This window comes from Fringilla coelebs, assembly GCF_963513975.1.
Source record: "Fringilla coelebs genome assembly, chromosome: 25".
In the NCBI taxonomy this organism is placed as follows: Eukaryota; Metazoa; Chordata; class Aves; order Passeriformes; family Fringillidae; genus Fringilla; species Fringilla coelebs.
Genome location: NC_140051.1, coordinates 5,261,653 through 5,288,893, shown reverse-complemented (window position 1 = coordinate 5,288,893; position 27,241 = coordinate 5,261,653). Strand labels below are relative to the sequence as shown.

The window sequence follows — 27,241 nt, the reverse complement described above, 5'->3', positions numbered from 1 at the left end:
CAGTGCCCACATGGGGCTGCCCTGCACAGCCTTTCCCTGCTCAGGGAAAGCTCAGCAAGCGAGGTTGGGGTGAGAAGAAAGGCAGCAGCAGTCAGACACAGAGCTCTCCCCAGGGTCTGGCTGTGAGCCTCTCTGAGAAAATGTCAGCTTGGGGAGGCTGGAGCAGCTTTAATCTGCAGTACAAGGGGATGAAGAGACTCCTCCTCACAGGACAAAAGGGAACAGAGGGAGCGGAAGGAGCGGGACAAGGGCAGAATGGAGCCTGCAAGGGAGGAAGGGGGAAAGTTAAAGAGCTCAACTCTAAAGAGCATCGGGGCTTAAAGAGCTCCGGCTCGGAGGGGAAGAAATGTGAAGTGGCCTGCACAGAAAAGGGGCTCTGGCCAATGGCTTGGCTTTGCTTTTTCACACTAAGCACACACACTTCAGGCTGCTTCAGGCCAGGCAACTTGTTATGTTTGGCTTTGTTGATTTTCAGGGCCAAAGGAGTAGGAGGGGGAAGCAGAAGGTTAATGAGGCTCTGCCAGATGCGCCACTCCAGAGCAGCAGTGGGCACTCTGTGTTTTAAACAGTGCTTCAGGGGCTTTGATCCTCACCCCTGCTGCCCCTCCAACCCTCCTTGTCCTCGAGGGCCAGGGTGGAGTGGAGGGGCCTGGGAACAGGAAGGAAGTCCGTGGAATTACGGGATGCTGTCCTCAAGTACTGCTTGAGCAACCCTTTCACCCGTCAGCAGGGCTGGGAGAGCAAGAGTGGGATTGAAAGGGAAAGGGAAGAAGGGGACTTTAAATACTTTTCAAAAGGAAAAAAAAAACAATCAATGCATTGGTTGCAGGAGATGTAAAGGCTGGGGAGCCACCAACACAGACAAGGAGCTGTGCTCCAGCAGGGAAAGCAGGCACTCCAAAGCAGCTCAGGTATTGCAGGAAATAGGGGCTCAGGGCTGGCTCTCAAACCAACACAGGGCTGCTCTGCCTGATCAGCAGGGTTTGGGCATGGCACATGTTCTTGAAGGCAGGAGGACTTTTCCTCCATGAAGGACATATTTTAGCCTCCCAAAATCTTTGAAGAAATGACAGGAGAGGAAGGTAAGACACCCATGAGTTCTGAGTTTCTCCCATGAACACTCACCAGCCTCAGGAACTGGCAGGGGAGAAAAGCAGGTTTCCAGCAGGCACTGAATTAACCAGGGCTGTAACAAGTTCTCTCACCTTCCACATTACCCACCTTCCCAGCCCCACAGCCTTACAACCAGGAGACGTGCTCCAGGAGAACACCAGGCACAATCAAACAAATATCCAAAGCAGCTTTTCCCTATTTTAGCAGCTCAGCACAATGCTGGGGCCTGGCTGGTGCTGAGAGGGGAAAAAAACCCAACTCTGTAACATAATAAGCAAGTTCCAGACAGGAATTAAAGAGTATAGCATATCCAGCAGAGACAGGGGCTGCAGTGGCATTAAGGTAGGAAGAATAAAATTACCTGACCTGGACTGTGGCCAGGATAATGGTATTCATTTATTTCAACAAAGCCAGAAGTGCCAAAACCTGGATTTTCCATTGAAACCCAGCAGATGGCAAATCACAGCACCCTGACTGCATTCCCCCAACTCCTGGCTGGATGGAACAGAGCTCCTGATAAGGGTGAAAAATTAACACTGACCTCACGTGGCCACGATGGGAGAGCTCACCCTCAGCTTCATTTGGGAAGCCTGGTGACATCCCAGTCCCATTCCTGGTGGCATCCCAGTGCCACTCCTCTTGGCATCCCAGTGCCATTCCGGGTGGCATCCCAGTGCCACTCCTGGTGGCACCCCAGTGCCATTCCTGGTAGCATCCCAGTGCCATTCCGGGTGGGATCCCAGTGCCACTCCTGGTGGCCTCCCACTGCCATCCAGTGCCATTCCTGGTGGCATTCCAGTGCCACTCCTGATGGCACCCCAGTTCCATTCCTGGTGGCATCCCAGTGCCACTCCTGATGGCACCCCAGTGCCATTCCTGGTGGCATCCCAGTGCCATTCCTGGTGGGATCCCAGTGCCATTCCTGGTGGCACCCCAGTGCCACTCCTGGTGGGATCCCAGTGCCACTCCTGGTGGCACCCAGTTCCATTCCTGGTGGCATTCCAGTGCCATTCCAGGAGCCCAAGGCAGTGCCATTCCTGGTGGCATCCCAGGGCCATTCCTGGTAACATCCCAGTGCCATTCCTGGTGGCATCCCAGTGCCACTCCTGGTGGCACCCCAGTGCCACTCCTGGTGGGATCCCAGTGCCATCCCTGGTGGCATCCCAGTGCCATTCCAGGAGCCCAAGGCAGTGCCTGCATCTGGCAGCCCCCAGGACATCCTCCCACTGCCCACAGTGAGCAGTGAAACCTCGCTCGGGCACAGACTCAGCTCCAGCACAGCCCCAAGTGTGATCTGGTATTAATTATCCTGTTCTGCAGAGATAAATGCTTAATCCTCTGGCTGTTGACACTGGAAATGGCCCAATCTAGCCCAGGGTGGATATTATCCCAGGGAACTTGGCTTCAGCCACGGTCCCACATCATGTGCTGTACAAATGTTCTCTGGCTTGCAGGGAATGGAGTTCTTAGGGTGCCTGGGCTCCTCTGTGGCACAGCTAATCCACAAAAATACATGACCCAAGCAGTCATTGTATCAGGTTTTTCTTATTTCCTCTTTCACATAATATTACGAATTTCATGTGGAATTCCTCGTTTGCAGACATTCCCTATTTCCTTACGGCTTAGCAGCTTTCCTGCCCCAGCACTGACAGCAAGGAAAGCTTCCTAAGCAGAGCTGCCCAGGGGATGTGGAGATGGGTCTGAGATCCCTGCTTCTAGGGGAGTTTGCCAGAAGAAAGGCAAATGATCCACATCACTTCCCTGGTTTTGGACTCCCTGGAGAGCCCAAATTGAGGAGTTTGTGCCAGGGAGAAAGCAGCAATGCTGATGGGGTGGGAAATTGTTCTGATTCCTGGCCCAGCTTTAAGGACTTTGGTCTTTCCCATGTCTGAGCAGTCCCCCTGTGTGTCAGGAGAGAAAACCTGGCCCACCCACTGCCCCCTGCCCTGACCATGCATTCTGTGACACCTGGAAGTCACCTCCATCCCTTCCCACTCGCACCCAGCCTCCTCCCCACTTGCTCTCCTCTACCAAAGGCAGATTTTAAACTCTGACAGAGAAGTAAGTTTGAAATAAAGTATTATTGCACACAAGTACATGGGAGTGAAGGTTTGCTCCCCATTTAACAATTAAATGGGTTTTTCCAGACAGCAGAATTCCACACAGACTCCAACAGCACCACAAACAGCTGATACAAAGGGTTGAGTACAGGAAATGGGACAGGGAGTCAGTGCATGGTGGGACTTTTTTCCCCTAAAAACACAGTTAAATAGTTATTAAGCTTAGAGTGGTGCCTTGGAGCTGCACAGTCATCCACAGGAGCAATGCCTGCTTCCAGGAAGCTTCCAGTCAGCTGGGAGAAACTAAGGCAGTGGGAAGGGAAACACTTTACAAATCAGCAAGTGGGCTGGAGGCAGATCACACAGGCTGAAGGACCTGGAGAGGGAGAGCTGAGCACCCACCTGAGGCAGGTACTGCTCTTGACCTAACGTGACACAAGGCTGCAACTCTTTCTTGAGGTCAAATCTGGCTGCTCTCACCACCCACCCTTTGGAGAGGTGGCTGGAGACTTCTGCAAATTCCTTCTACAAATTCCTGTCGAAAAAAAAGGAGCTTGCTGGGAATCTGACACACTGAGCAAGCTGAAGTTTTTTTGTCAACTTTGTTTGTTTTACCAGAGAAGTTTTTCTAGTCTTAGTCCAATGGAAATAAACTTTCAGCCCACCTGAGTGCAGAAGTTTGTATCTGCCACCATTGTGCTCAATTTAATCCCAAAATCACAGTGAGGCAAAGAACTCACAGTAGAAAAAGAGCTGAGCTTTTTATTGGATTTGTTTTAGTCCTTAACAACATGATGCAGAGAGGGGCTCTTTGCTCCTGGGCACTTCACCTCAGCTGCAAGGCTGCTCTAAGATCTCCCAAGGACAGAATGGGAATTTGAAGCCCAGCCAGTGAGAGCATGAGAAAGGGCTCCAGCCCCTCCTGTCTGAGACAAGAAAGGGGTTCTGCAGGGTAAAACAACCATTTTGCAGTTCAAACTCCTTAGGTCTGTTCCCCACTCCCACTCTGCCTTGAGAGTGCACATAAATACATCTCCTTTCTGCCTCTCTGTCCCAGCTCTTTGGATCTTAACACAGAGGGGGACAGTGCTGCTGGGACAACCCCAAATCATTGCTGCACCAGCCCAGCAAAGCACCCAAAGCTCCCCAGCTGGCAGAAATCACAGATTATTTCCTTCTGGAGGACTGAATATTCAGTCATTTGCATAATTTCAGAGATGGGGGTTAAAAACTGGGAGAATTTGGGTTTCCTAGCAAAGGAGAAGTATCAGCTCATCCTCCCAGTGCCACACCCAGTGTGTGCAGGGACTGTTTCAGACTTTTGCCCTAACCTGGAGCTGGCAGGATAATGTGCACTCCATGATCCTCTTCAGCAAAGTCTCTAAATATTCTCCCTAATCAATGACAGAGCACAGTCCTGGAGCTCCAAAGCCACACAATTCATTGGGAAGCAACAGCAAACAAGAACAGCAGGAACATCTGGGAAGTCACCAGAGCTCTGCTGCATCACCCCTGGCTCAGGGTGCCCTGTGCCCCTCCTGACAGCTGGGGTGGCAAATGGAAGCAGGAGGAAAAGGAGGAAACAGAGCCTGGCAGTGAAAGACAAGGGGAAACAGCTGCTCCAAGCAGATATTTAAGGATTTATCTGAGTCCTGCTTCCCAAACTGCTGCTTGGCCATTCGGGATTATCCCAAAGCATTCTCCACCTCATCTGCTCTTAAACCACTTAACACACACCTCCCTCCTTCTCCAAGCAGGTGGCCACTCTACCATCTCTGAAGCCTCCCTGCTGAGAAATGGCTCCAACAGTGATGCAGAATTGATTTGCTTCATGGCACTGGATTCTGCCTGGTCTTGGCATGTCCTCAGAGCTCCCTGAAAATCTATTTGCTTGCAGCAAAATGATCCCTCTGTATTTTCCCACAACAGAAGCACAGATCAGCTCACACAGTTTTGTACCCATAATTTACCAGCTCCTTTGGAAGAGCAGGACAGGCATGCTGGAGTTACACTGCCTTCTCTCCAAACATGCCATGGAGCATCCAGCTCCAAGAAACTGCAGGCAGTCTGTCCCAGCCTGGTATTCCATGGTTCTGAGGGATGAAACCACCTGGTAGAGCAGCACAGACACCACAGGGGATCCTGCATGGCTCCTGTGTGGAGCCTCCTCTGATCTGCAGAGAACACCTTCACCAGCCCAGTGCAGCACTGCTCAGTCTGTGCTTCTCCCAGAAAATCACCAAAGTGGTAACCAAACTGGACACCAAACTGTGCTGTGGCTGCATGTTCTGAGTTCTTCAGCACTCCCAGGAACCTGATTGCTGAGCACATTAAGTGCTCACAAAGCCACTCAAGTCTTGGACAAGCTGGAGAAGCAGCTCCAAATCTCTGTTCCATGACCTGAGCAGCTTTCCAGAGCCCTGCAGGGAGCTGTGGCAGCAGCAGGCACAGCAAAGCAAAGCCCAGTGACACAGCCATGAAGAGCAGAGCTCAGGCAGTGCTGCCAGGCCCTTTGCTGGGGTCTAACCCAGATGTGTATCCATGACACACATGCAGGATTCCCCTGGGCTCAAGGTCCTCATTCCTCTTCCAGAGCTTCCTGTGACAACCACGTTTGTGTGTGAGCTGATTTCCTTGCTGTGTCCCACATGGGTCAGCTCTTTTGGCCTGTGCCTTCCAGGTGACTGTCCCAGGGACTAAAAGTGACTCAGAAAGCACAATATAAATGAGTCCTAAAGTCCAGCCAAGCCACCACTCCTCCCTAGCCTGAGGAGAGTCTCTTTGCCAGGATCCCAGCCTGCCTGCACCCTACTGAGAACTAGAGCAGGGAGAAGCAGCTGATCTTAGTCCTTAAGGCAGGACAGCACCTTTGGCCCTGCTCTCACCTCCCAGGTGTTTGGGCAGTTGGATGCTGAACTTCAGGACATCTCCACACTCCAGGACTTGTCCACATCTCCACACTGATCCTTTCCCCATCTTCCTTCTGGTGACACAGCTGATGCAGAGCAGGCACAGGCCAGGCTGCTCAGACAGCAGGGACAGCACTGCATCCCTTCACCTGTCCTGCAGAAACATTCAGCAGCAGGATCCCAGCACAGCAACTCTCAGTGCCAGGTGCACCCTGAAGCCACAAAAGCAGAGCTCCTGTGCTCTCTGTAGATGTTAGAGATGTTCAGAAGGGTCTGTGGTTCCTTCTCCAGCTGGTCATGCTGGTTCATTCCAGGCTCCCCATCAGGTCAGCAATGGAACAGATGCTGCACAGCATCTCTGGCCCTTCACACTGGGTTGGATCCACCACCCAGCTGACACAGAGAAGCCTAGAAGCAGCTTCACTTAGCACTGGCTGGAGAAATTCCTTACAGGAAGCTCCCAGGCACATTCAGTAAAAGCTGAAAATCCAACGCTCCATGCCTGTGGCTGCTTCTCTCCTCCACTGCTGGGGCACCAGGCCTGGTTAAAGTGCTGGGACACCTTTGTCTGTGCCACTGCAGGCACATGGTGTGGCAGCTGCAGCCTCAGGCTCCTTGCTGGAGCCCTTCAGAACCAAAAACTCCAGCAGAATGTCCAGGAGGCAGAACACCAGGTGCCTGGAATGGAAAAAAGACAAAGCTTAGACTGGGCAGGGCGTGGGAGGCAAAGCTCAGCACAAGTAAAGAGTGTTCCAATGCTCCAGGGGAGAAAGGAACAATATCAGGTCCACAGGGAAATGTTTCCAGAGGTGGTTCAGCTTTCTTTCACCTCCCCCAAACCAGTGGGTGTTGAAGTTGCTGAGCAGCACAGAAAACACAAATGCATCTTCTGGAGCAAAATATGTGTTTAACAGGATCACAGGATCACTGAAGGCAGAAAAGACCCCTGAGATCATCAAGCCCCACCCTGTCAACCAGCCCAGAGCACTGAGTGCCACATCCTGTTGTTCCCTGGACACCTCAGAAGATGGGGACTCCAGCACCACCCTGGGCAGCCCTTTTCAATGTTTAACAACCCCTTCAGTGAAGAAATATCTCCTGATGTCCAGGCTGACCCTCATTTCTCTGCTGTCCATCACCAAACCCTCGTCTGACTCACAGCACTGGGGATAGACAGAATCACCCCTACACAGACCTGCAGCTCCTCCAGAACCAAACTAAACCAAGATTTGTCTTACTTCCCTGACATCCACTAACTAAGCAGGCCAAATGACATAATTAACATGATTGGCTTAATAATCTGCAGCCAGACATGCAGATGCCCCCTGATATTGCAAGTCTGGAATAATAACCTGGATGTGTTCAGTGCCAAGCAGCACTGGCAAAACCCTGGGCACAGCTCTCAGAGCCCACCAAGGTGAAGACCACAATCACATACCTGTTTATCACAGGCTGGCTGAGTGACTCCAGCACCAGGTTCCAGCTCATCTGACACTTACTGGTTCCAAGGATTTCTTGGATCACATCTGGAAATGTTGGAGACAAAGCTTTAGGCAGTGCCTATTTCCACAGGTCAGACTTCTCCTGGTGGGTGCTGAATCAAAGCTCCTGATGGTGCTCTGGGAGAGGAGGGAGTGCCAGGAAAGCGTTCCTGGCTAGAAGGGCACATACCAGCAGTGCTTTTCCATTCCCAAAGGACAGTGAGGGCCCTTTACATCAAGGAGTTAAAAGTTCACACTGCACTCACACGGATTAGGCAGCAGCTGCTTTAATGCCAAAGGTCCCCGTGTCAAACTTCAAGAGAGGGAAATCCAGTGCAGCTGGGCTGGGGATTTCAGTCCAGTGGAAAAGCCACAGGCTTTGCATGGTGACTTTGCTCAGCATGGGACCCTCTGGCAGCAGGTGGGAGCAGAGCTGTCCTGAGCCCTGCCTTGTGAGGTGGCTCAGAGCTGTGAGCACTGAATCATGGCCTGGACTCACATCCCTTCCCTCTGAGCTGGGCTGCTTCCCAAACCCTTACACAAACTATCCAGAACTGGAAAACTCTGGGTTTTGCTTGCAGGAAACCATCAAACCTCAAGGGTCACGAAGGTTTCCCAGTGCCTTGGCACGAGCAGCCTCCATCTCTGTATTTAACCACATTTCCAGAGATTCCAGTGCACTGGAGTGTTCCCCAGCTGCCTTCCTGTCCCAGGGCAGCTGACAAGTCTCTGGGACACACTTACTGGGCAAGATCCCCATCAGGCTCTGCAGGGCCTGCTCTGCTGTTGCCTTCTTCTGCTCCTCTGTCCTGGGGGGTTTAGGCACTGCTGGTAAAACTCCTCCAGGCCAGATGGATTCCTGCAGCAACTGGAGGTACTGGACCCAGCGCTGGGTGCAGGTCAGGGTAACCATCTGCACTTCCAGCCACCTGCAGGAACAGGGACAGGGACAAAGGTCAGGAAAACTCCAGCCTGGGACCCAGCTGGGATATTTCCACCCATCAAGAGGGTTAAATCAGCTCCTTTGGGTTTGTTAACGTGCAGTTTTCATGTCTGTACACTGAAGATTTCCACAAGTCTTAATTAGCTGAGTTTTCCATGCACCAAAAATGGGATATGTTCCCAGTGTTTTTGACAAGCAAAGGTCACAAAAAGCCCCATCACCCTGCTAATCACAGGAACCCAAGTGAATCACTGGTGACTAAAGGAAGCCCAGCTCAGGGATATCACTGGCCTGAAGCTCCTAAGTTATCTCCAAGCACAGTCTGAGACAGAGCTGGAGGAACTGGTGCTGAACTACAAACGACCCCCAGGAAGGACTGGAAGGACATAAGCCTTGCTCTGGCAGCCTCTGCTCCTCTCATCAGTCCCTCTGCTACCAAGACAGCCAAGGATGTTTTTCCTGGAGACTAAAACACACTCCAAGGATGACAAGCCACGAATATCCTGATGCTTCACCCCCCTCTCATCCTGCTGTCCAGTCCTGCTCCATGCACTGATGGCAACCAATGACATAACGGAATCTCCAAAAGTTTGATTTTGGGACCTTAAAGCTCATCTCATTCCACCCTGGGCAGGGACACCTTCTACTAGACCAAGTTGCTCCAAGCCCCATCCAACCTGGCCTTGGACACTTTCAAGGATGGGGCAGCCACAGCTTCTCCAGATACCCTGTGCCAAGGTCTCCCCACTCTCACAGCCAATAATTATTTTGTTCCCATCCAAAATCCAACAGAACTGCTGATGGTCCCTCCTGCTGGGGCAGGACTGTGCCCTTTCTCAGTAACCACCTGCAAATCCCCAAATCCCTGCTCCCCAGAAGGGCTGGAGAGGTTTGCAGCTGCACTGGATGATGTTTCCCCACCACCCAAGGGCTGGCCAGGCACAGTTTCTAAATCAACCATATGGATGGACCCTCTTGCCCAGATGTGAAATCACTTCCTAGGCACAGCACAAGCCACAGCCATCAGTCAGAACTCGCACTGCCTAAAATCTTTGCCCTCAGAATGAGGAGAGGCCGTGGATGAATCCCACAGGAAGGTTTAGCAGGGCTCAGGGTGCTGCTGCACTGCTGGTGCTGTTGGCCTCAATGGCAGGAGGCTCTGGAGCAAAGCTGGGAGTGTCAGAACAGCACTGGGGTAGGGAAAAGGCTTGTGATTCTGCCAGTTCTTCAAGATTCCCAGAGGACAGGAGGCAGCCAGCAGGGCCAGGAGAGCCGTTCCTCTTGGCAGCTGACGTTCGTGCTTGCAATTCCGTCACCACTACGCCCCGGCAGCTCCCAGCACAGCCAAGAGCCCTGCCAAGGCAAACTTTATTTAACCTGCGCTCTGCCAGACTGTCTGCATTCTTCCTGGGAGAGGCACTCGGGCCAAGGGTGTCCTTCCCCACACAGCTGGGCACTGGGGATCAGCAACAGCCAAAGGGCAGGGCAAAGGAAGCAGGCTGGCATCATGTGGGACAGGGCTGAGGAGTGAGCAGGAAATGAGGTGCAAACAGTGATTCTTGAGAGATGCTGTCCTTGTTTAGGGAAAATTTGGGAGAAAAACCTCCAAAGGGACCCCTCCAGAAAGCAAACCTACACAGCCCCTGCCCCCAGCCGGTTCAGGAAGGATTCCTCAGAGAGAAGTGGAAAGAACCTGTTTATTGAACAGGCACAGCACCCCCAGCACACAAAATGAACAATACTGGGTGACAGCACTCTGTCACTGCTCTGAGAAAAATGACAAATCCAGAAAGTCCCTCCTGGGGATGCTCACTCTGTTATCAGTCCCTCCAGCTCTGGGGCAGCTGCTGCAGCCACAAGGTGCAAACTCTGGGTGCTCCCAGGTCCCAGTCCTGAACAGGCTCAGGTGGTTCCAAGAAAAGAAAAGAAAAACAGTCCAGGGAAAATTCGGACTATTCAGCTAAACTGACTAATGAGCAGGAGCAAAAGCAAGAGAAATGCAGGAGCAAGAGCAAAAAGCCAAAGCTGCACTATGAACTGCCCTGTGTGTGTGTCCTGCCAACTGTGGGGGAGTGAGCAAAACAAAACTTTGCTCTTCAGAGCCAGTCTTGAAGGCACAGAACATAAAATCCAGCATAAACAGAACAGCAACTGGGGATACAAGCATCACAACATCACCCTAGGACAGATGCACACCTAGGAAACAGCTGGAAAGCAAAGGACATTAAAAAACCTGAAAAGGATCTTAGTGCACTGGTAAGGCCTGGAATGTCTCAGAGACAGGGACACAGGTGATGTTCCCAGTGCTGGCACTGGAAATGGGAAGTATTGCCATGGACATAGAGTATGGGTGCTGCTACGAGATAATGCCAGAGGTGCTTAGAGGACAAAATGTCACATCCTAGTCCTGTCTAAAAAAAGCCATGTTGGAAATACAATTAAAGGGGTTTTAATCTCCAGCCATCAGCAGAGTTTAACACTCTGGATCATGGTAAACCCTCCAGCTATTCCCAAGCAAATTAAAGTGTTAAACTGTGACTCCTCTAGGGGCAAGAGTTTTCATTAACACGGATTTTCATTAACATGGTTTTTCATTAACATGTTTTCTTACACAACCCGCTCTCCTAGCTGGGAAACCATCTGACAAGCAACAGAAGTTCAGAGACTTGGGGACAGAGCTGCAGAGTCAGCCCTGCACCAAGGGGATCAGACTGAACATTGACTCCAAACTCATTACAGCAACAGCCCCTTCCCAGCCTTTAAAAGGTTGCAGAAAGCAAAGAACGAGTTTTTTTTCTCTTAGAGTTCCTAAAATAGCAAAAAAAAAAATCAAGAAAATAGTGAACAGAGAGAAAGTTGAACCTACAGAGGACAGCACACATTTCCAGACAGCTCAAGAGCAAGCTGAGAACTGACAAATGCTGGAAGGGCCCACACAAACAACCTCCTGTTTCCAGCTCGTGTGCGTCCCTAAAAACACCAGAATTAGGCAACAAGGCCCCCAAGTAACACCTTGAAATGGGATCACACCATCTAAATGTGATCTGCACACACTGGGAGCAGGTGAGGGCTTGCAGGTCTGGATTCCCACAGTTGTGAAACACCAGGGATGGATTTTCCTCCTTTGGGAAGCAGAGGGCAGCATCTGGGAATGGCTCCATGGGTTTTGCACAGCTCCACACAAGCTCCTGTTAGAGGCCAACTTGCCCCATGACGTGGTGCTCAGAGAGCTGGGGAAGGAGCAGCCAAACCCACAAAGTTTACAAGGAAAAGTCAAGGAACTAAACAGGAAATGGGATGAGAAAGAAGGAGAAACCAAAGGCAGGTGCAAATGGAACATAGACTGGTGTTTTTCCCCTTTGCCAGTGGAGCCATTCCAAAGGCACTGGGAAGAGGAGAATGAGATTTTGAAGGAGTTTTGAATGAGTTAGAGATGGGATTTCTGAATTGGTTTTGATGATATGGTTTTTTTCTTATCTTCTACATAGGCAGGGAGGGTGAGTTTGGCTCACATCTTTACTGTATGGCTCAGAAGGTGACAAGGCCTTTAGTTACAAGACCTTTTAAGGATTTATTGACCAATAAAACACTGCTAACAAGGATATTTATGTTTTTGACTCAATCTTTAAATATTCCATCTTATGGACTCATGCTACAGTGTAAGCTTCCTTAGCCAATCATGTTATGACACACAAACCTACAGTACTGATTCTAAATTCCTTGTTTACCTTTGTAACTGCTTCTACTTAATTTGTCATTGTTTTAAACTATAAATCCCCATTCTTGCTTCTATCACTTAAGTTTGCAAACCTTTTCTAAGGTCTCAGATCAAATCCTGTGCTTAATTCTAAGCTTTGGCTTACAGACCCAAAGTTCTGAGAGCTCTTTACATTACAGATTTTAACAGAGAAGAACTGTCAAGACTGGTCCATGTGGCTCTAAATCCACTCTGGGAGAACATCTGAGGCTTCAAAAGAAAATCTCAGCACACAGTGACCTGTCATGAAGAGTTTTCTTCCCTCCTCTCAACCACAGGCAACCATCAACACACTTTTTGGGGAATCACATTCCATTCCAACACACACAGAGCTGCACCAGCAGCATGAAACTGTGAGGAGCAAAGGAATTCACAGAATATCCTGAACTGGAAGGGACCCACAAGGAAAGTCAAGTCCAACTGCTGGTCCTGCACAAGACATCCCAAGAATGCCCCCTCAACTCCCACACCTGTAGTTGCAACTCAGAGAGAGTCACACCAACTTTATTGAAAATTCCTACCTGAGTAAACCCCAGAAAATGGCAAATTGACCTTTCCATCAGGCAGACTTGCTGCACCAGGATTGGGATTAACCCCTCAGGAACTCCAAACATCTGCTGGTTCAAAGCTGACCTTCACCAGCAGGTCACAGATGATTTTTTGTGCTATTAAAGGCCTAAGCATTTGAGAATCATCTGCCACATTGAAAGCACACACACACTGCTCCCAGGTAGAAATAAATCCACCAAGAAACAGAAATAGACCTGTCTTTTTTTTTTTTTTTTGGATGGCTGATGAGTTACTATTTTCATTCTGCTATTTCATGAAGAAATAGCCTTAATAAGAAAGAAAAAATAAACCCATCACAGAACCATCTCCTTACACTTCAGAAATAGATAAAGTGACCTCCTGGGCTCAGAATGCTTTGATAGTGCCCAATGCAAAGAGCCAGACTGCAAAGGCTACTGAGGCCTGGAAGATAATCTGGAGGGGCATAACTTGCCCATGCTGTAAGGCACCTCTGTTTGAAATAGCTGCTGGTGGAGGAATGAAATGGCTGCTAAAAAAGAGCCAAATTAATGCCACGGTTCAGGCTGGAACTCCAAGGTCACCTGAAGGGGTTCATTAGGATCAGAAGAGCTTGGGAATGAAAAACAAGGGCTGGGGAGTGCAGACCTTGGCCTTCCTTGGGCTCCTAGAAACAACAAGGGCTGCTAGGAGGGAGGAAAGGCAGGCTGAGAGTCAGGAACAGGTAAATGGGCTTGGTTTTACCTGGCTGGAGCCTCTCACTTAACTGGACTATCCAGAGAGCTCAGCTCAGCAAGTAAAGCCTGGACAGGCTGGATTTGCTTAGTCTGGACATCAAAGATGTACTAAGAATGAACAAAGAGATGTAATACTCTGCAGATTTACACCCACCTGCCAGAAATGGGTGAAGCTCTGCTCTTTTTGTCCATCAAGGTGAGGATAAAAACTGAGATCACTTCAGCTAAGGAACAGCCAAGTTAAATATGCTGACTGTCATTGAAATCTGAAGCAATAGCAATTGTGATTTCCTCAAACCCAGGGGCTTTAAGGATTTAGATAAACACAAACTAAAGGCCAGGCTAGAAGATGACAAAGAGGAGAAAGCCTCTCTGCTTTAGCTGCACAAATACAAACAGCTCTACAAATACACATGAACTAGCATGTCCAGCTCAACAGTGACTGCTGCCCACCCCAGAACATGGCCCCCCTGCCCTGAGGAATACAGTGTGGATATCCAGAAGCTCAAAAAAGGCCTCTGGGACCAACACAGTGAAAAGGATTGAAGGAAAAAAGCAACATCTGGAAAACAAGAGGCATTTAAGCATGACTCTGAAATTAAGAAAGTCTGGTGCTTAAATCACCAGACCATCCCTGCCTTACCAGCTCTTGTTCCCCAAATTCCTCCTCAAATAATGTACAAGATTATCCTTAACTCAAGGGCTCAAGAGGAGGAACATTTCAGTGCTTTGACTGCAAAACCTTTCTGAGGAAACCTTATAAAATGAAGCAACAGCTGCAGTGGGCACAGCAAGAACTGAAAATCACAAATGGAGAGTTTGTGTCCTGAGGCTCAGGTTTCAGCACCTGCTACCTGAGCCTAAATCCACCTTCTCCACACAGCAGAAACATGTGCAGCATGCTCAGCTAAGCACCTTCACAGCAGCCTCACACTTGTCCAGGCCATGGGTAAACCCTGTGCTGAGGAAGGAAACAGGAAAGAAAAGGAAAAAAAACCTCCATAAATTAAAGGACACGAAGCATCCTGAGGCCTTTTGAACTCCTACACAAATTCTCCTTGAAATGTTCCTCTCCTGCTGCCCCTGTGAAGGTTTAGAGTTGCAAAGAACCTGTCCTGGACGTGGCTGGGGACATCCTGGGCAGAGGGATTTTCCTACCTGCTTGACCCAGGCAGAAACCCTGGGAGATGTGGGTGTGCAGGACATCTTACTGTGGAGCAGAGAGAAAAAGAAATAATTCTCTTCTGTAGGTGATCATTCATCCCTGCAGGGAGGAAAGCACCCCTTGGTGCTGGGATTTCTGTGCTATTTTTTGTGTTGCTCCCTCAAAACACACCTGCTGCAAGAAGAAATCATGGAAACTCACAGGGCTCCAATAGCTTCACCCTGCAGGGAATTGACCATTGCTTTTCCCAACCTAGATCTTCCTGAGATGCCTTGGGGCTCAGGGAAGGGGGGGAAAGGTATGTGATTAAAATAATCGTCCCCAAACCCCCTTGATTTTTCACAAAGCATCCTGGCTTTTGATAACATCTTCTTCAAGTATTTATTGAGCCAATTAAGCTCTCAGTGGTGCCCCAGGGAGAGGCCAGGCTGTCTCAGCCAGGCCCTGCTTGGAACAATTGCTTCATTAGCCCACTTCAGAATCAAAATACATAAATCCACTATTAACCCTTCTAAAACCAGGGAAAACTAAAACCAACAGGGAGACATTACTTCCACTCAATCCTTTTCTTCTTTGTTCTATTTGAAATAGGAAGTTGTTGAGCTTTTTTACATCCAGGAAGAAAGCTGGCATGTGTAACCATTGAAACAGAATCAGAGTCAGAATAATGTTGCAATTATTATCAAAGCATGGAGAGCTGGCTTCATTCTAGTGGCTGTTTTTGGAAGAATGCTGCTTCTAGAAGAGGGAAAAAAATTTTGTTTGGGACAGAGATTCAAAGCCAGATCCAAAATTTCCAGGTGCTTGGAGACAACTGAATCGAGGCCCATTTCCAAGCTGATTTTATTTACTTTACATATACACACCAAGACACACAGAGTCCTGAAATCACTTTTACTGACATACCACAGGCTGCAGTTCCTGCTGCTCCTCACGGCTACAACACAAACAGCCAAACCCAGAAACGAGGAGAAAGATGCCATGAGGTTGGTTCCCCTAACTCCCAACTCTGGGGCTGCTTTTAGGGACAGTAACTTTGCTGCCACATACCCGGGCCTGCCAGCACAGCCCCTCTGTGTGCAGCTGCAAAGATCCTCATCAAACATGCCCAAATCCACTCCCCAGGTAACAAACCAGGAGAATGAGGGGATTCAGATGCCCCAGCTGCACTGATACTGCATTTCTGCTGAGGCTGGAGTGGTACCTGCCAGCCAGGAAGCCAAAGGGAAGTGGGAGCACGGTCTCAGCTGTCAGACATGGCCCCTGCATGGCTCCAGGGCTGGCAGAACTCCCTGCCCATGGGCACTGTGCTCCCAGCACTGCTGCTCCAGGTTTACTCAGGGACACTGAAGAGGGTCAGGCATCACTCTCTGCTGGTGGCACTTTCCAGTCAAGAGGATCAAGGCGGCTGCCAAGGGTCTTTGTGCCAGTTCTGTTGGCACAGAGATCAAAGAAAACCAAAGAGAAAATCAGAACAAAGCACCCAGGCAGGAGCTCTCTGAAGCTCCAGACCTCCTTGACTTACAAGTGCCTGTGACACTCAGCCTGACACCAGCAGAGCCCAACACCAAGGTGACAGCATGAACTTGCAAGAACCAGTTCACAAAGACATGATGGCCACCTGCAACCAGCCTCAAAGCATCTCTGCCTCTCCACCTACAGCTCACAGAGACTGGAATGTCACCTCCTCAAATCTTCCAGTTTGGCCAAGAGATGAGGGGGCATGGACAAAGCCTGGAGGAGCACGGGAATGACCCAAAGCAAACAGCAAGCCAAGCAGTGCTGAGCTCGTGGGTAAGGCAGGGATGATTTGCATTTATTTTAACTCCTGCTCAGTGGAACATGACACCAGCAAAGCTGCCTGAGTAGTTCCACATGCTCCTTTCAGGGACAGGCACTTCCGAGCCTGGCACAGACGCTGTGCCCAGCCCTGCTCAGGTTCCAGGGCACAGACAGCCGGGGTGTGCTGAGACACCTTCCCCCCACTCAGCGCTTTGTGGCCATGGCTTTCTGTTGTGCTGCATGGGAAGGGGCCAGGAAAAGCTTACAGACCAGGACCTGCCCCTCAAATCCTCCCAGGTCCATCCTTGGGGTGCTGGCACTCTGCTGGAGCTCTCCTCCAGAGGTGGAAAGCAGAGGTGGTGGCTGTCACCCTGGCCCCAGCACTGTCCCCAGACCTGTGGCCACTATGGGGACAACTGAGGGCAGGGTGTGGGGTCCCAGCAGGGTGTGGGGTCCCAGCACCGCGTGGTTCGCGTGTTTGCCGCATATTTTTAACACCTCATTGACTCAGAAGGCTCTAAAAAGCACCCAGATTCTCCAAATGCTTCTCAGCTCTTGCACCGAACACCGGAGCCCAGAATAGCCCCACCTCCTCCCCCGTGCCAGCAGGTTCCTGCTGCAGCCTCCCAGGGGAAGAGGAGCTGATCCCTGCAGCCGCGGGAGGGAAGCGGAGCCGGACAGAGGCGGGAGGGGGCAGAGGGTTTGTTTACAGGCACGGCCCCAGCACGCAGAGAGGCTGCTGGAAGCAATCCTCGGCCCCAGGGTCATTCCCACTCCCAGCCCCTCCATCCGCCTCTCCTTTCAGCTCCAAAAAAGGCTCACTCCCTGTTACATAATGGGATGGGCTCAGCGCAGACCCGGCTCGCACAGGCGGCCGCCCTTTACTCAACAATCCCTTTTTCGGTCATGGAGCCTTCCTCTCCCCCTGCCACCGGGCTGCCAGGCAGGGAGACGGATGGGGCCTGGCTCCAGGCAGCCCTGCTGAGGAGAAGGGGGAAGGAGCAGTGTGCTGGGATGCTCCTTGCGCACAACAGGGAATGGAGCAGGTCAGGAGGGCCCACCATCAGTAACAGCGTGGTCACAGCAATCATCTGATGGCACTGCCAGCCCAAGGCAGAAAGTTCTCCAAGAAGAGAGGGCCTGGCTCTTGGGAGAAGCTGGATCTCATTCTTGGTGTGAGTTTTGTCAGTTTGTGGTAGTTTCTATCACTCTGCACCCAGTGTCTCATGCCAGAGCAGAATCCTCATCTGGCAGCTGCAAGAGGGCAGCAGGAGCAGCACCTACCCTCCAAACACAAGCTGGCAGAGGAGTATCCAGCAGCAGCCCCTCCAAACCCTGCCAGGACACCTCCTTTTCATCCCCTACCACCTAACCCAGACACTGGCAGGACAGGGCAGGGTCTAATCTCCTACAGGGATGATGCCCACTCATACTTTGTGACCAGCAATGGTTGAAGACACGATGCAAATCCATCTGCTGTCCCATGTTTGTCTGCCTGTTCTCAGAGGCAGGAGCATCAATTCCTTGAATAGCAGATGCTCCCAAAAGAGTTTCTGGTACTTTCCCCACCTATAAAAAGGTCACCAGACACAGTGCCAGCCAGAATGGCAGTGCCAGGTCTGGCTGAGCAGTGATCAAGTTATAAATATTGAAATGGAAGAGAAATGTCACCAAATCCACACTGTGTCCCTGGATAGGCAGGTCTGAGCTGGAGACCTCTGGCCTGCTCAGGACAGCAGTGACCACCTGTGCCAGGAATGAGCACAAGCCTCAGGGCCAGGGTGAATGGCAAACAGCAGGAAGGCTCCTCATTCCCAGTCTCCACTGTGGAGGTAACTACAGGCAGCAGAATTGGGAGGAAAATGTTCCCTGCAGCAATCCAGGTGCAGCACCATCCTCCTGGTGACAGGTCAGTCCCCACTGTGCAGCTCTCTCCCTTGGGATTCCTGATTGTCCCAGAACAAGTGCAGAGCCAGCCTCAACATGTGGATTTCAGCATGGACACAGGGTTTGCTCAAGAGGTTGTTGTTGCACCCAGAATTGATGGGGACATCAAAGAGTCACAGGGCATCCCCATATCAGCCCCAGCCAGAGCTCTGCCTGCAGCACATGGGGGTTTGCTCCGACCTATTCAAGTGGAGCAGCTACAAACACATTCCTCCTCACTCTAATCCACCAGCACAACTCAGAGAGCTCCTCCACCTTCCAGAGCCAGGATGTGCTGTGCGTATCCCAACTTCTCTAGTGGAAAATGCCAATGCCACGTGTGGGTGCTGCAGGCTCCCTGGGTGACCAGGACACAGCTTATTAGGAGGTGATGATGTGCCTGTTGAAGCTCTCATACCTCTGTGCTTACACACACAGATTGGGTTGCAGCTTGTTCCCAAGAGGCCAGAGCCCGTTCTGGAGAAGTGGGAGCAGCCCCCACCTCCTGCCACTGAAGGAACAGACCAGCCTGAAGGACAGCAATCCCTGACCTCAAAGCACTTTGGCAATCTCTGCTGAGGGCAGCTCAGGTTACCAGCTCTGTTATAATGAGCTGCCCTGCACATTCTGATGCTGGCTCTGGACGCCTGCAGGAGAAGAAGGGGCACAGGACTGGGAAAAGCACTGCTGCAAGACTCTCCCAAGCCCTTCAGGGAAGGTTTTCCTTGTGCTCTAACAAACCACATCCTCAGCTAGTGATAGTCACCAACCTACACCAAAAACCAGGAATTCTCTGTTTGTGTCTCTTGGCCTTGAGCCTTACCACCCAGAGGCCCTGGCCCCAGGAAAGCTTGGCAAGTCCACCCCAGCTGGAAAGGAAGCCTGTCCCTACTCCATGTGTGGGTCCCTGCCCCAGGCACAGGCAGAGCAGAGGGGTGCAGCAGTGAGAGCAGAGACCACACTCCGAGCTGTCACTGACAAGTTGCTATTCCCTGGGGCTGTTTATTCTACTTCTGCAGAAGGAACAAGCTGAAACCCTGGGCAGCACAGACCAGGAGGCCAATCCTCCCTAGAGAGCCCCAGAGCTGGGCACTGCTGCCCTTGCATGAGCCAAGACTCCCCCTCCCAGAGCTGGATCTTCCCTTTCCTGATTTCAAGGGACAGGAGGCTGTCCATTAGAGCTGCACCACTGCTCAGAGAGAACAGCTCCTGGTGCAGATCCTTGGAGGTGTTCACTCCACATTCATAGAGCACTTGCTTTACAGAACCTTGCTGGCTGATGCACACACATCTGCAGTCAGGCACAAGCTCCACTTCCAACTGTGACTGCAAAGGGAATGCCTCTCACAGAGCAGCCAGGTTGGTCACTCTGGCCTTACCTTTGAACCAGGGTCCCAAAGAGCAGGTTGAAGACCTTCTGGATGTTCTCTGTGCACAGCCAGCTCCAGTGATCCACCAGCACCAGACGAAGCACGTCCAGGGCCAGGTCAGCCAAAGCTGTCTCAGAATCTGCCAGGAGGAAGAGGAGGGGCAGATGAAGAAACCACCTCAGGGCAAATCTGGTGAAAAGCATCATCCCAAACTCATTCATTTCTCCCCAGCCTGGCCCTGTATCCACACACAGGTGACCTGCTGCAGCCCAGCCAGACTGGGACCCTGCCCTCCCCACTCTGATCTCCACCAAGGGCTGCACCGAAGGCTCAGTTTCTCCTCAATTAAACAGCAGGATTATCAAATCCCAGTCCACACACAGGGATGGCCACATGCTCAAAACAGGTGACAGAGCAGGTGGTGACTGCAGCCAGGAGGAGGTGCACTGCTGAGGACTATCATCCTGGTCTTGCCCATTCTTTTCCCTTTTCCAGCAGTTTTCCAGGCACAAGGCTCTGTTGGTGGCTGCGGGCTGCCATCGTGTGGCAGATCCCAGGCTTGGCAGGGAGTGGGATGAAACACATCTGGATAAACCAGATTTACCAGTTAAAACACAAACCCACACACATACCCAATATCTCTGCTGTCACAGACCTGGGACACCAAACCTCTCTCTGAGCCTCAGGAGGATGTCAGAGCCTTCAGCAAAACCAGCTTCTACTCGCTAAGGAATTGCTTTCATGCAGTTTGGCTCTGAGGTGTGGTGCTGAACAAGCTCATTGATGTGCCACAAAACTGCCCCACACTGCCACTCCCAGGCCACCACCCCGACCTGAGGCTGCTGCCTTGGCTCTGTGAGATCCTGTGCAGCAGCTCTTCCTAATCTGGCTCCCCTCATGCCTCATCTTCCAACCTGTCTGTCTACAGAGACAATTTACACTCACAATTTACTATGGGAAATAAAGGGAAGAGGGATTCTGGACCCCTCACCTCTCCTCTGCTCTTCCTCTCCTAAAGGCTGGACTAATTCCAGGATTTCACTGGGACAAGACAGGGCACTTGGTACCTCTTGCTCTGGGCCATGCATAAGTTACTGCCCACTTGCTTTGCCCCAGAGGCCTCCCAGTGCAGTCTGGAGCAGGCTGGAGCTTCCCCAGAACCTCACACAGGGAGCATCCTCAGCAAGCTGTTTATTCCCACAGCATCCAAATCCTCTCTCTCAGAGAGCTGCTGGCCAACCACTTCCCAGAAGTCACTCCACGAGCAGATAGGGACATGGGTTTGCCTTTTTATCCAGACATTTGTTCTCCTCACCCCGCCAGCCCAGCCTGAAGCATCCCAGACCTGCAAGCATTTGAGATCACTGACATTCCATTTCCCTCAGAGTTCAGCTAACTTGGCCTGCTCTGTGCAGAACCCTGGCCTCCAACTCCAGTCTTGCTTCCCCAGAACCACGGGCATGTGTTCCAAGATTACAGGCAAAGCTGGTAGCACAGGCTGGGTTTCAGAACACCAGGCCTATCCTGTCACAAACACGTGCTTTCAGTCAGAGCTTGCCAAACTTGAACCACTGGAGAGAAGTTTTTTGGGAAGTTCCAGCTGATACAGCTCAGCTATTCCAAGAAAAAAGATTGGGGAACATATTTTTGCGTGTGTTCAGGATAATCTTGTAACTGTTCTGGGGCAGCCCTGTGCTTCAGAGGAGGGTTCTAGAAGCAGAAAGGGAACATCATTCCTTGAACTGAGATGACATTTGTGCTACTCCCCTCAAATCTATGTGAACTTAATCTCAAAAGGTCCTTTCATAGTGTATGGACACATCAAGGCTAACTGGAAACTTCCAGCAAACTGTAATTTGGCCCATTTTTGGTTTCTAAGAGCTTGATTTTAGAACACTGCCAGTTTAAGCAGCGTGTCCTTAAGAAACCTCTTTGTGCAGTGACTGTGCTGAGCACACCACGGTGAAGATCTGCAGTGACACAACTGAGCCAAAACCCAATTTGTTCCCACCAGCAACAAGGCCCAGAGCAATCACCAAACAGCACTGGAAAACCTAATCTGCTTTCCCTTCAATCAAGATGCAACAGGAGGAGAGCAGGTCCTGAAGACTTTTCAAGCTAAACCTGAAGATGTTGGAGCTGGTGTGGTACCAAGGGGGAGAAATTCAAGCACTGAGAGAGGGGCTGAGCTCACCAGAATCAGTGTCTGGATGTCCTCCCTGCTCTGCTGTGCTCAGCCCATCCATTTCTTCCTGCACAAAGATTTCCTTGGCTTCTCTGCCCTCCTGGCCTTCAGGAGCTTTGCTGGGGACTGCTTCCAGCAGCTTCTCCTGCTTCTGGATGAAGGATTCCATAGCAGCCAGTGACAGGGTGCCAGAGACCTACAAAAGTGTGTTAGTGCCACAGAGCCTGGGGTCTGCAGTGCCCAGACAGCCTCCTACCTCCTGGTTTGCCCCCAGGTGTAGCCAACAGCACAGCCAGGGCTGCTTATTGTCCTTCTGCCAAGAGCTGGCATGTGGCAACAAGGCTGCAGCAGCCACAGCCCTGGTGGATGTTGATTATTCCCAAACAGGGCAGCGGCTGGGGCTGTGAAAGGATTACAAGAGGATCTGAACTTACAGCATTGCCCTCCCTGATGGAGTACACGATCCTGTCATGAGCTTCACTCACACTCAGCACTGGAGTGATTTTACTGGATGAGAACCTCAGCCTGGACCTGAAAAGCAGAGCCATGGCACAGTCAGTTTTCTGTGAGTCAGGAGTTTTCCAGCCTCAGCCAAGCCCCATGACCTCTTACTGTTGTCCACATGCAAGCTAGAGAATCTGATTAGACCTGAAATGGTTCAAAAAAAGCATCTGCTTCCATGATAACTAAGAGTTGGAAGTGAAACCACACAACGAAAGCTGTAAAGCACTTTTCCTCATGTACACCTGAGTGAGCCAAGGTTTTCCAGCATTCCACAAGGAGCTGTTACACAGAAGCTGATAGGGAGATGCAGGCAGAGGTCAGCAAGGTGTGAGCACTGCAGCACACACAGGGAAGTGTTCAGAAAAGCCTCTGAGATGAAATACACTCGGCAGGATTGTGAAATCCAGTTATAAACACTGACAAAAAGAAGGATATGAAAGGACATTGGGATTTTGGGACAAATTGTAAAATAGCCTGTTTATCATTAAGGAATGTCCTTTTCAGCCAAAATGGTTCCAAACTTGTATTTTTTGAGTTTGTCTTTCTGTCCAAAGCAGCTTTTTCCAGCAAAACATCACTTTTTGGAAAGAAAAAGCCATACTTGTGCAAAAATCTTCCCTTCCTTGGTGAGGGAAGAACCACTGATGAGACAATCACAATGAGACCGGGCACTGTCAACAGGACCAACATTTGGTGAGGAATATACATGAAACAATCTTAAATATTACTCATAAATAGCAATTTATATGTTTTCTGGGCAAGGCCACTGTTGGAACACATGGGAGAGGCAGGAGGGGACTTTCAGGTTGATAATTTTCAGCTGTATTTTGCAATCACTCCCTGCATATATTTAAGATTAAAAAGCAATTCATCAGGACCATTAGCGTCTCTGCTGGCAAATGGCAGCACCTCAGAGCTCCTTTAGGAAGAAACCTACCTTCTGTGGAAACCTGAGCATTCCTGGGAAACCCTTGAGATAAACTGGAGCTCAAATAGTTGTGTCCAGCAAGGGAAGGAGGAAGTATGGCAGCTTGAGTATGGCAGAATTTACTACCCAACAGAAAATGTACTACCCAACAGAAAATGTACTACCCAACAGAAAATGTACTACCCAACAGAAAATGTACTACCCAACACATAAAGCCCCAAGTCAGTTCTTCCCCACCAGGGGCTCAGTTTGTGCATTAATCCTTGTTCTGCAAAGCTCAGGGAGCCCTTACTTGCTTTTCTTCCCATCTGTCTGGGGTTTCCCATCCACTTCTGACTCGCTCAGATCCTCCGTGGGGCTCTGGGGCTCTGACCTGGGGAATGCTGTCTTCAAGGTGTCCACGATGGCATTGACAACAATCTGCAAAGCCAGACTTTAATTACTGCCCTTAATTACTGCCTCTGGGGGCAGCTGGAAAGGGCTCAGGTAAGCAGCTCCCCACTCAGGAAGCATCTCTGGGGGCAGCTGGAAAGGGCTCAGGTAAGCAGCACCCCACTTTTCCCACCTTGTCTATCCTGGAGACAACAAAGGGCTTCTTGACAAAGGCGATCCTGGCGTCGGTGTTGAGGGCCAGGAATTCCTGCACCTCCTCACTGTTTGCAATCTCAGGGACTGCACACAATTGCTGCAAGGATAGATGGAGATTCAAATCATTTCAGAGTCAAGCTCCCAACCTGATCATGTAATGTGGAAGAGACATGGTGTGCTCCACTGTCTGCACAAAGCTGTCCTGAGCTCTGCTTTTAGCTCACAGGGGCACACAAATATCTCACCTTCAGGAAAGATTCCAGCAGACTTTTCCTGGCTTCCACTTTATCGCTGTCCATGTTTCCAAATGGCAGATCAGGGAACAGTTTCTTTGGTCCTTTGATGTCTACAAAGGAAACAAACCCACAGGCAAGCTTGAGAAAACTGCAAAATCACAGTAACCTTAAATGAAAAGACTTTTAGATTTAAAATTGAAAAATTTTCAAGATCAAAAATTTTAAAATCTGAATCTTTAATAAAGATTTTAGTCTTTATTAAAACCTTAATGCTCTAATGCTCACTGCCTGGCATCAGCCCAAGGTAACACAGACACCAGTGTTTCTATGCACTGTTATGGTGCAAAACTGCAAAGCCAAGTGTCATGGAATGGGAAGAGGAATGGTTTGAAACACTGGAAGATGAGGGCAGGAGACACAGCCCAGCATCCAGAGCTGCACAAGCAGGGCAGGAAACACTGGGAGCAGAGGAACAGGGAATGAGAAAAAAGGGAGGAGGATTTTCTCGGAGGGCTACTGCAGGCACTGACTTTTCAGGAACTTGCGGAGCTCTGGCTTCTCCTCCAGCCGGGTCTGGAGGTTGAGGAACTCGCGGTAGCGGCGGTTCACGGTGTGATAAGCCACCTGCTGCAGGCTGCCCGCTGCCTCGCCCTCCAGGGCTGTCTCATACTGAGGAGGAAGGCAAAGGCATCATCTTCACACATCCTCAAACAGCCCTGCTCCCCCCCTCAGTCCCCACCCAGCAATTCCTCATGCCAACCCTTCCCTGAAGAGGAAGGAACCAATCATGATGGAATAAAAGCAGGAAAAGATTCAACCAGCCCCACACAGGAATCTCAAACAGCCACAGTGCCCAGTATTTCCCACTACCAGAGAAAATTTATTGCAGAGACCCACACAGAGCAAGTCCTCAGCTGCAAAGAGCAGCCCAGGTGGTGGCAGCAGGGATGTGGGGAGGGGGTGGTGCCCGGGGAGCCCTTACCTTGACGGTGTACAGGGTGTAGGGGTGGAAGCCAGTCCCGCTGTGCTCCCGGGCAGTGATGGTCCCGGTGATCCGCAGGTTCTGGATGACCACCGGCCCCTCGGGGCTGCTCAGGGGCTCGAAGCTGAAGGTGCTCATGGAAGCTGTTGGGGAGGATGACAGCAGGGGCAGGCTCTGCCCAGGCTCTGGGGGAAATGCTGCTGGGCCCTCTGCTGCCCCCAGATCTCTCCCCAGGCTGGAGGGTCTTTGTGAGGAGAACCTCCTGAGGACAGCTGGGCTTTCCTCCTCCTTCTCAACCGCTGGCTCGATCTGGATGTCAGGACAGGAGCTCAAAGCAGAGGTGGGAAGCACGCCAGCATCCGAGCTGGGGCCAGGGCCGTGGTCTGGGTCCCCTGTACCATCCTCTGAGGCAGGTCCTCCCTCTGGCACAGAAGGGTCCTGGGGGGGCTCATCAAGGAGCTCTCCAGCAGGGGAAGGAGCCAGCACTTCCACGTCCTGCCCCACGTCAGGTGTGGGGGATTCCAGCTCCAAACCCTCACAGGGGAAGAGGGATCCCAGGGCTTGGGAGCGCGGGAAGGGTTCCTCTGCGTGGCCTGACCTGCTCGCCTCCTCTCCTGCCTCTCCAGCAGCCCCTGCCTCTCTCCTGAGCCCCTCGGCAGCCCTTGGGGTTGGGGGGAGCCCGGCGGGAGCTGCATCCGTCTGCACCGGGAAAGGCAAGGAATCCGGCACTGAGGGTGCAGGGTGGGGCTTCCCACCCCGGGGCTTCTTGGAAAACGCCCCAATGAGCAGCAGGTTGATCCAGTCGGGATCAGACATCTTCCGGATGGCCGGCAGCAGCACGTTGCAGGCCACCAGCTCCACCACCACAAAACGTCCCGTCCGTGTCTCCAGGTGCGGCCACGGCACCAGCGCCCGCAGCAGCGCGTCCACGGCGGCGCGGGCACAGCCCACCTCGGCCGCGGGGCTCAGCAGAGCGGGGTGCGGCCCTGCCAGCCGGCTGTACTCCCTCCACAGCGTCCGGCCGCCCTTGGGGTCAGCCCTCAGGGCATCCCGAGCCCGCAGGAAGCTCTGGAGGTGCTGCCCGCAGAGCAGGAGCAGGCGGCGGGCCAGGGCTCGCCGGTCCACCCGCCTCATCCGCCGCCGCAGCTCCGCGGCCAGCCCCAGCATGGCCCTCTCCACCTCGGCCTCGAAGGCCGGCTCTCTGCTCACCGTGCGGTACCACGAGGCCACGAAATCCCGCACCACCTTGCGGACGGTGCTGGCGATCTCCTTCTCCAGCCGGCCCTCGTCCGCAGGGCTGCCGGCCGGGGCCCGCAGGGAGCTGACGAAGCGCTCCAGCCGCAGCCGGCGGCCGGGGGGAAGCAGGGCCGGGGGGCCCAGCCAGCCCCCCAGCACGGCCAGCGCCCCGCACAGCAGCCCCAGCGCCCGCAGGTCCAGCAGCAGCTGCAGCGCCAGCAGCCAGCCCAGGGCCAGCAGCAGGACCAGCAGCGGCCGGCGGGACCCCGAGGGGCCGTGGGCCGGCATGGCGGGGAGGGCACGGGCTGTCACAGCCGGGAGCGTGGGCAGGGCTGCACGGCTCGAACCCCACCGGGCTCGGCAGGGCCCGGCCTGGGCTGCTCGGGCGGGGTCGGGGGCTCAGCCGCGCCGAAACCTCAGCGGGCACCGGCGCTCAGAGGCCAGCGGGTGCGGAGCCCTCGCTGGGCTGGCTCAGAAGGCCCCGACCGGGACCCTCAGCGGACAGCGGGGCTCGCACAGCCCCGCAGACCGGGACCCCCGACTGGATTCCGGGGCGCTGCCTCCCGGGCCCCCCACACCGGGCTCCTCATCAGGCACTGAGACCGAGCAGAGCCCCCCAGACCGGGCCCTCGCCGAGCCCCTTACCGGGCACCGGAGAAAGGCATGGATCCCGCCAAGCCCAGTCCCTCAGCGGGCTCACAGAGCCCAGCACACCGGGACCCGTGATCGGCTATCCACAGCGACACGACTGAACGGACCTTTCACCGGGCACTGGGATGGGTCCCGTCACCGCCCAGACCCCTTCCGGAGC

At 52.1% G+C, this 27,241-nt stretch overlaps 1 protein-coding gene across 2 annotated transcripts; it reads right to left on the bottom strand.

Moving 5' to 3' along the window:
- Nucleotides 1–3,219: 3,219 nt before the first annotated feature.
- Nucleotides 3,220–26,822, bottom strand: SNX19 (sorting nexin 19). Of its 2 annotated transcripts, XR_014616743.1 has the most exons (12): nt 25,195–26,822; nt 24,743–24,881; nt 24,222–24,322; nt 23,954–24,073; nt 23,681–23,808; nt 22,391–22,487; nt 21,966–22,152; nt 19,781–19,910; nt 8,308–8,492; nt 7,521–7,608; nt 4,911–6,760; nt 3,220–3,708 (listed from the first exon to the last, which is right to left on the bottom strand). XR_014616743.1 is itself a non-coding variant. In XM_084221571.1 (11 exons), exons 1-11 carry the CDS (start codon nt 26,716–26,718, stop codon nt 6,628–6,630), a joined length of 2,832 nt encoding a protein of 943 aa, XP_084077697.1. In that variant the 5' UTR covers nt 26,719–26,822; the 3' UTR covers nt 3,220–6,627. The 2 variants fall into 2 exon arrangements, 1 of the variants encoding a protein (XP_084077697.1); XM_084221571.1 differs by having other exon boundaries at nt 3,220–6,760.
- Nucleotides 26,823–27,241: the final 419 nt, after the last annotated feature.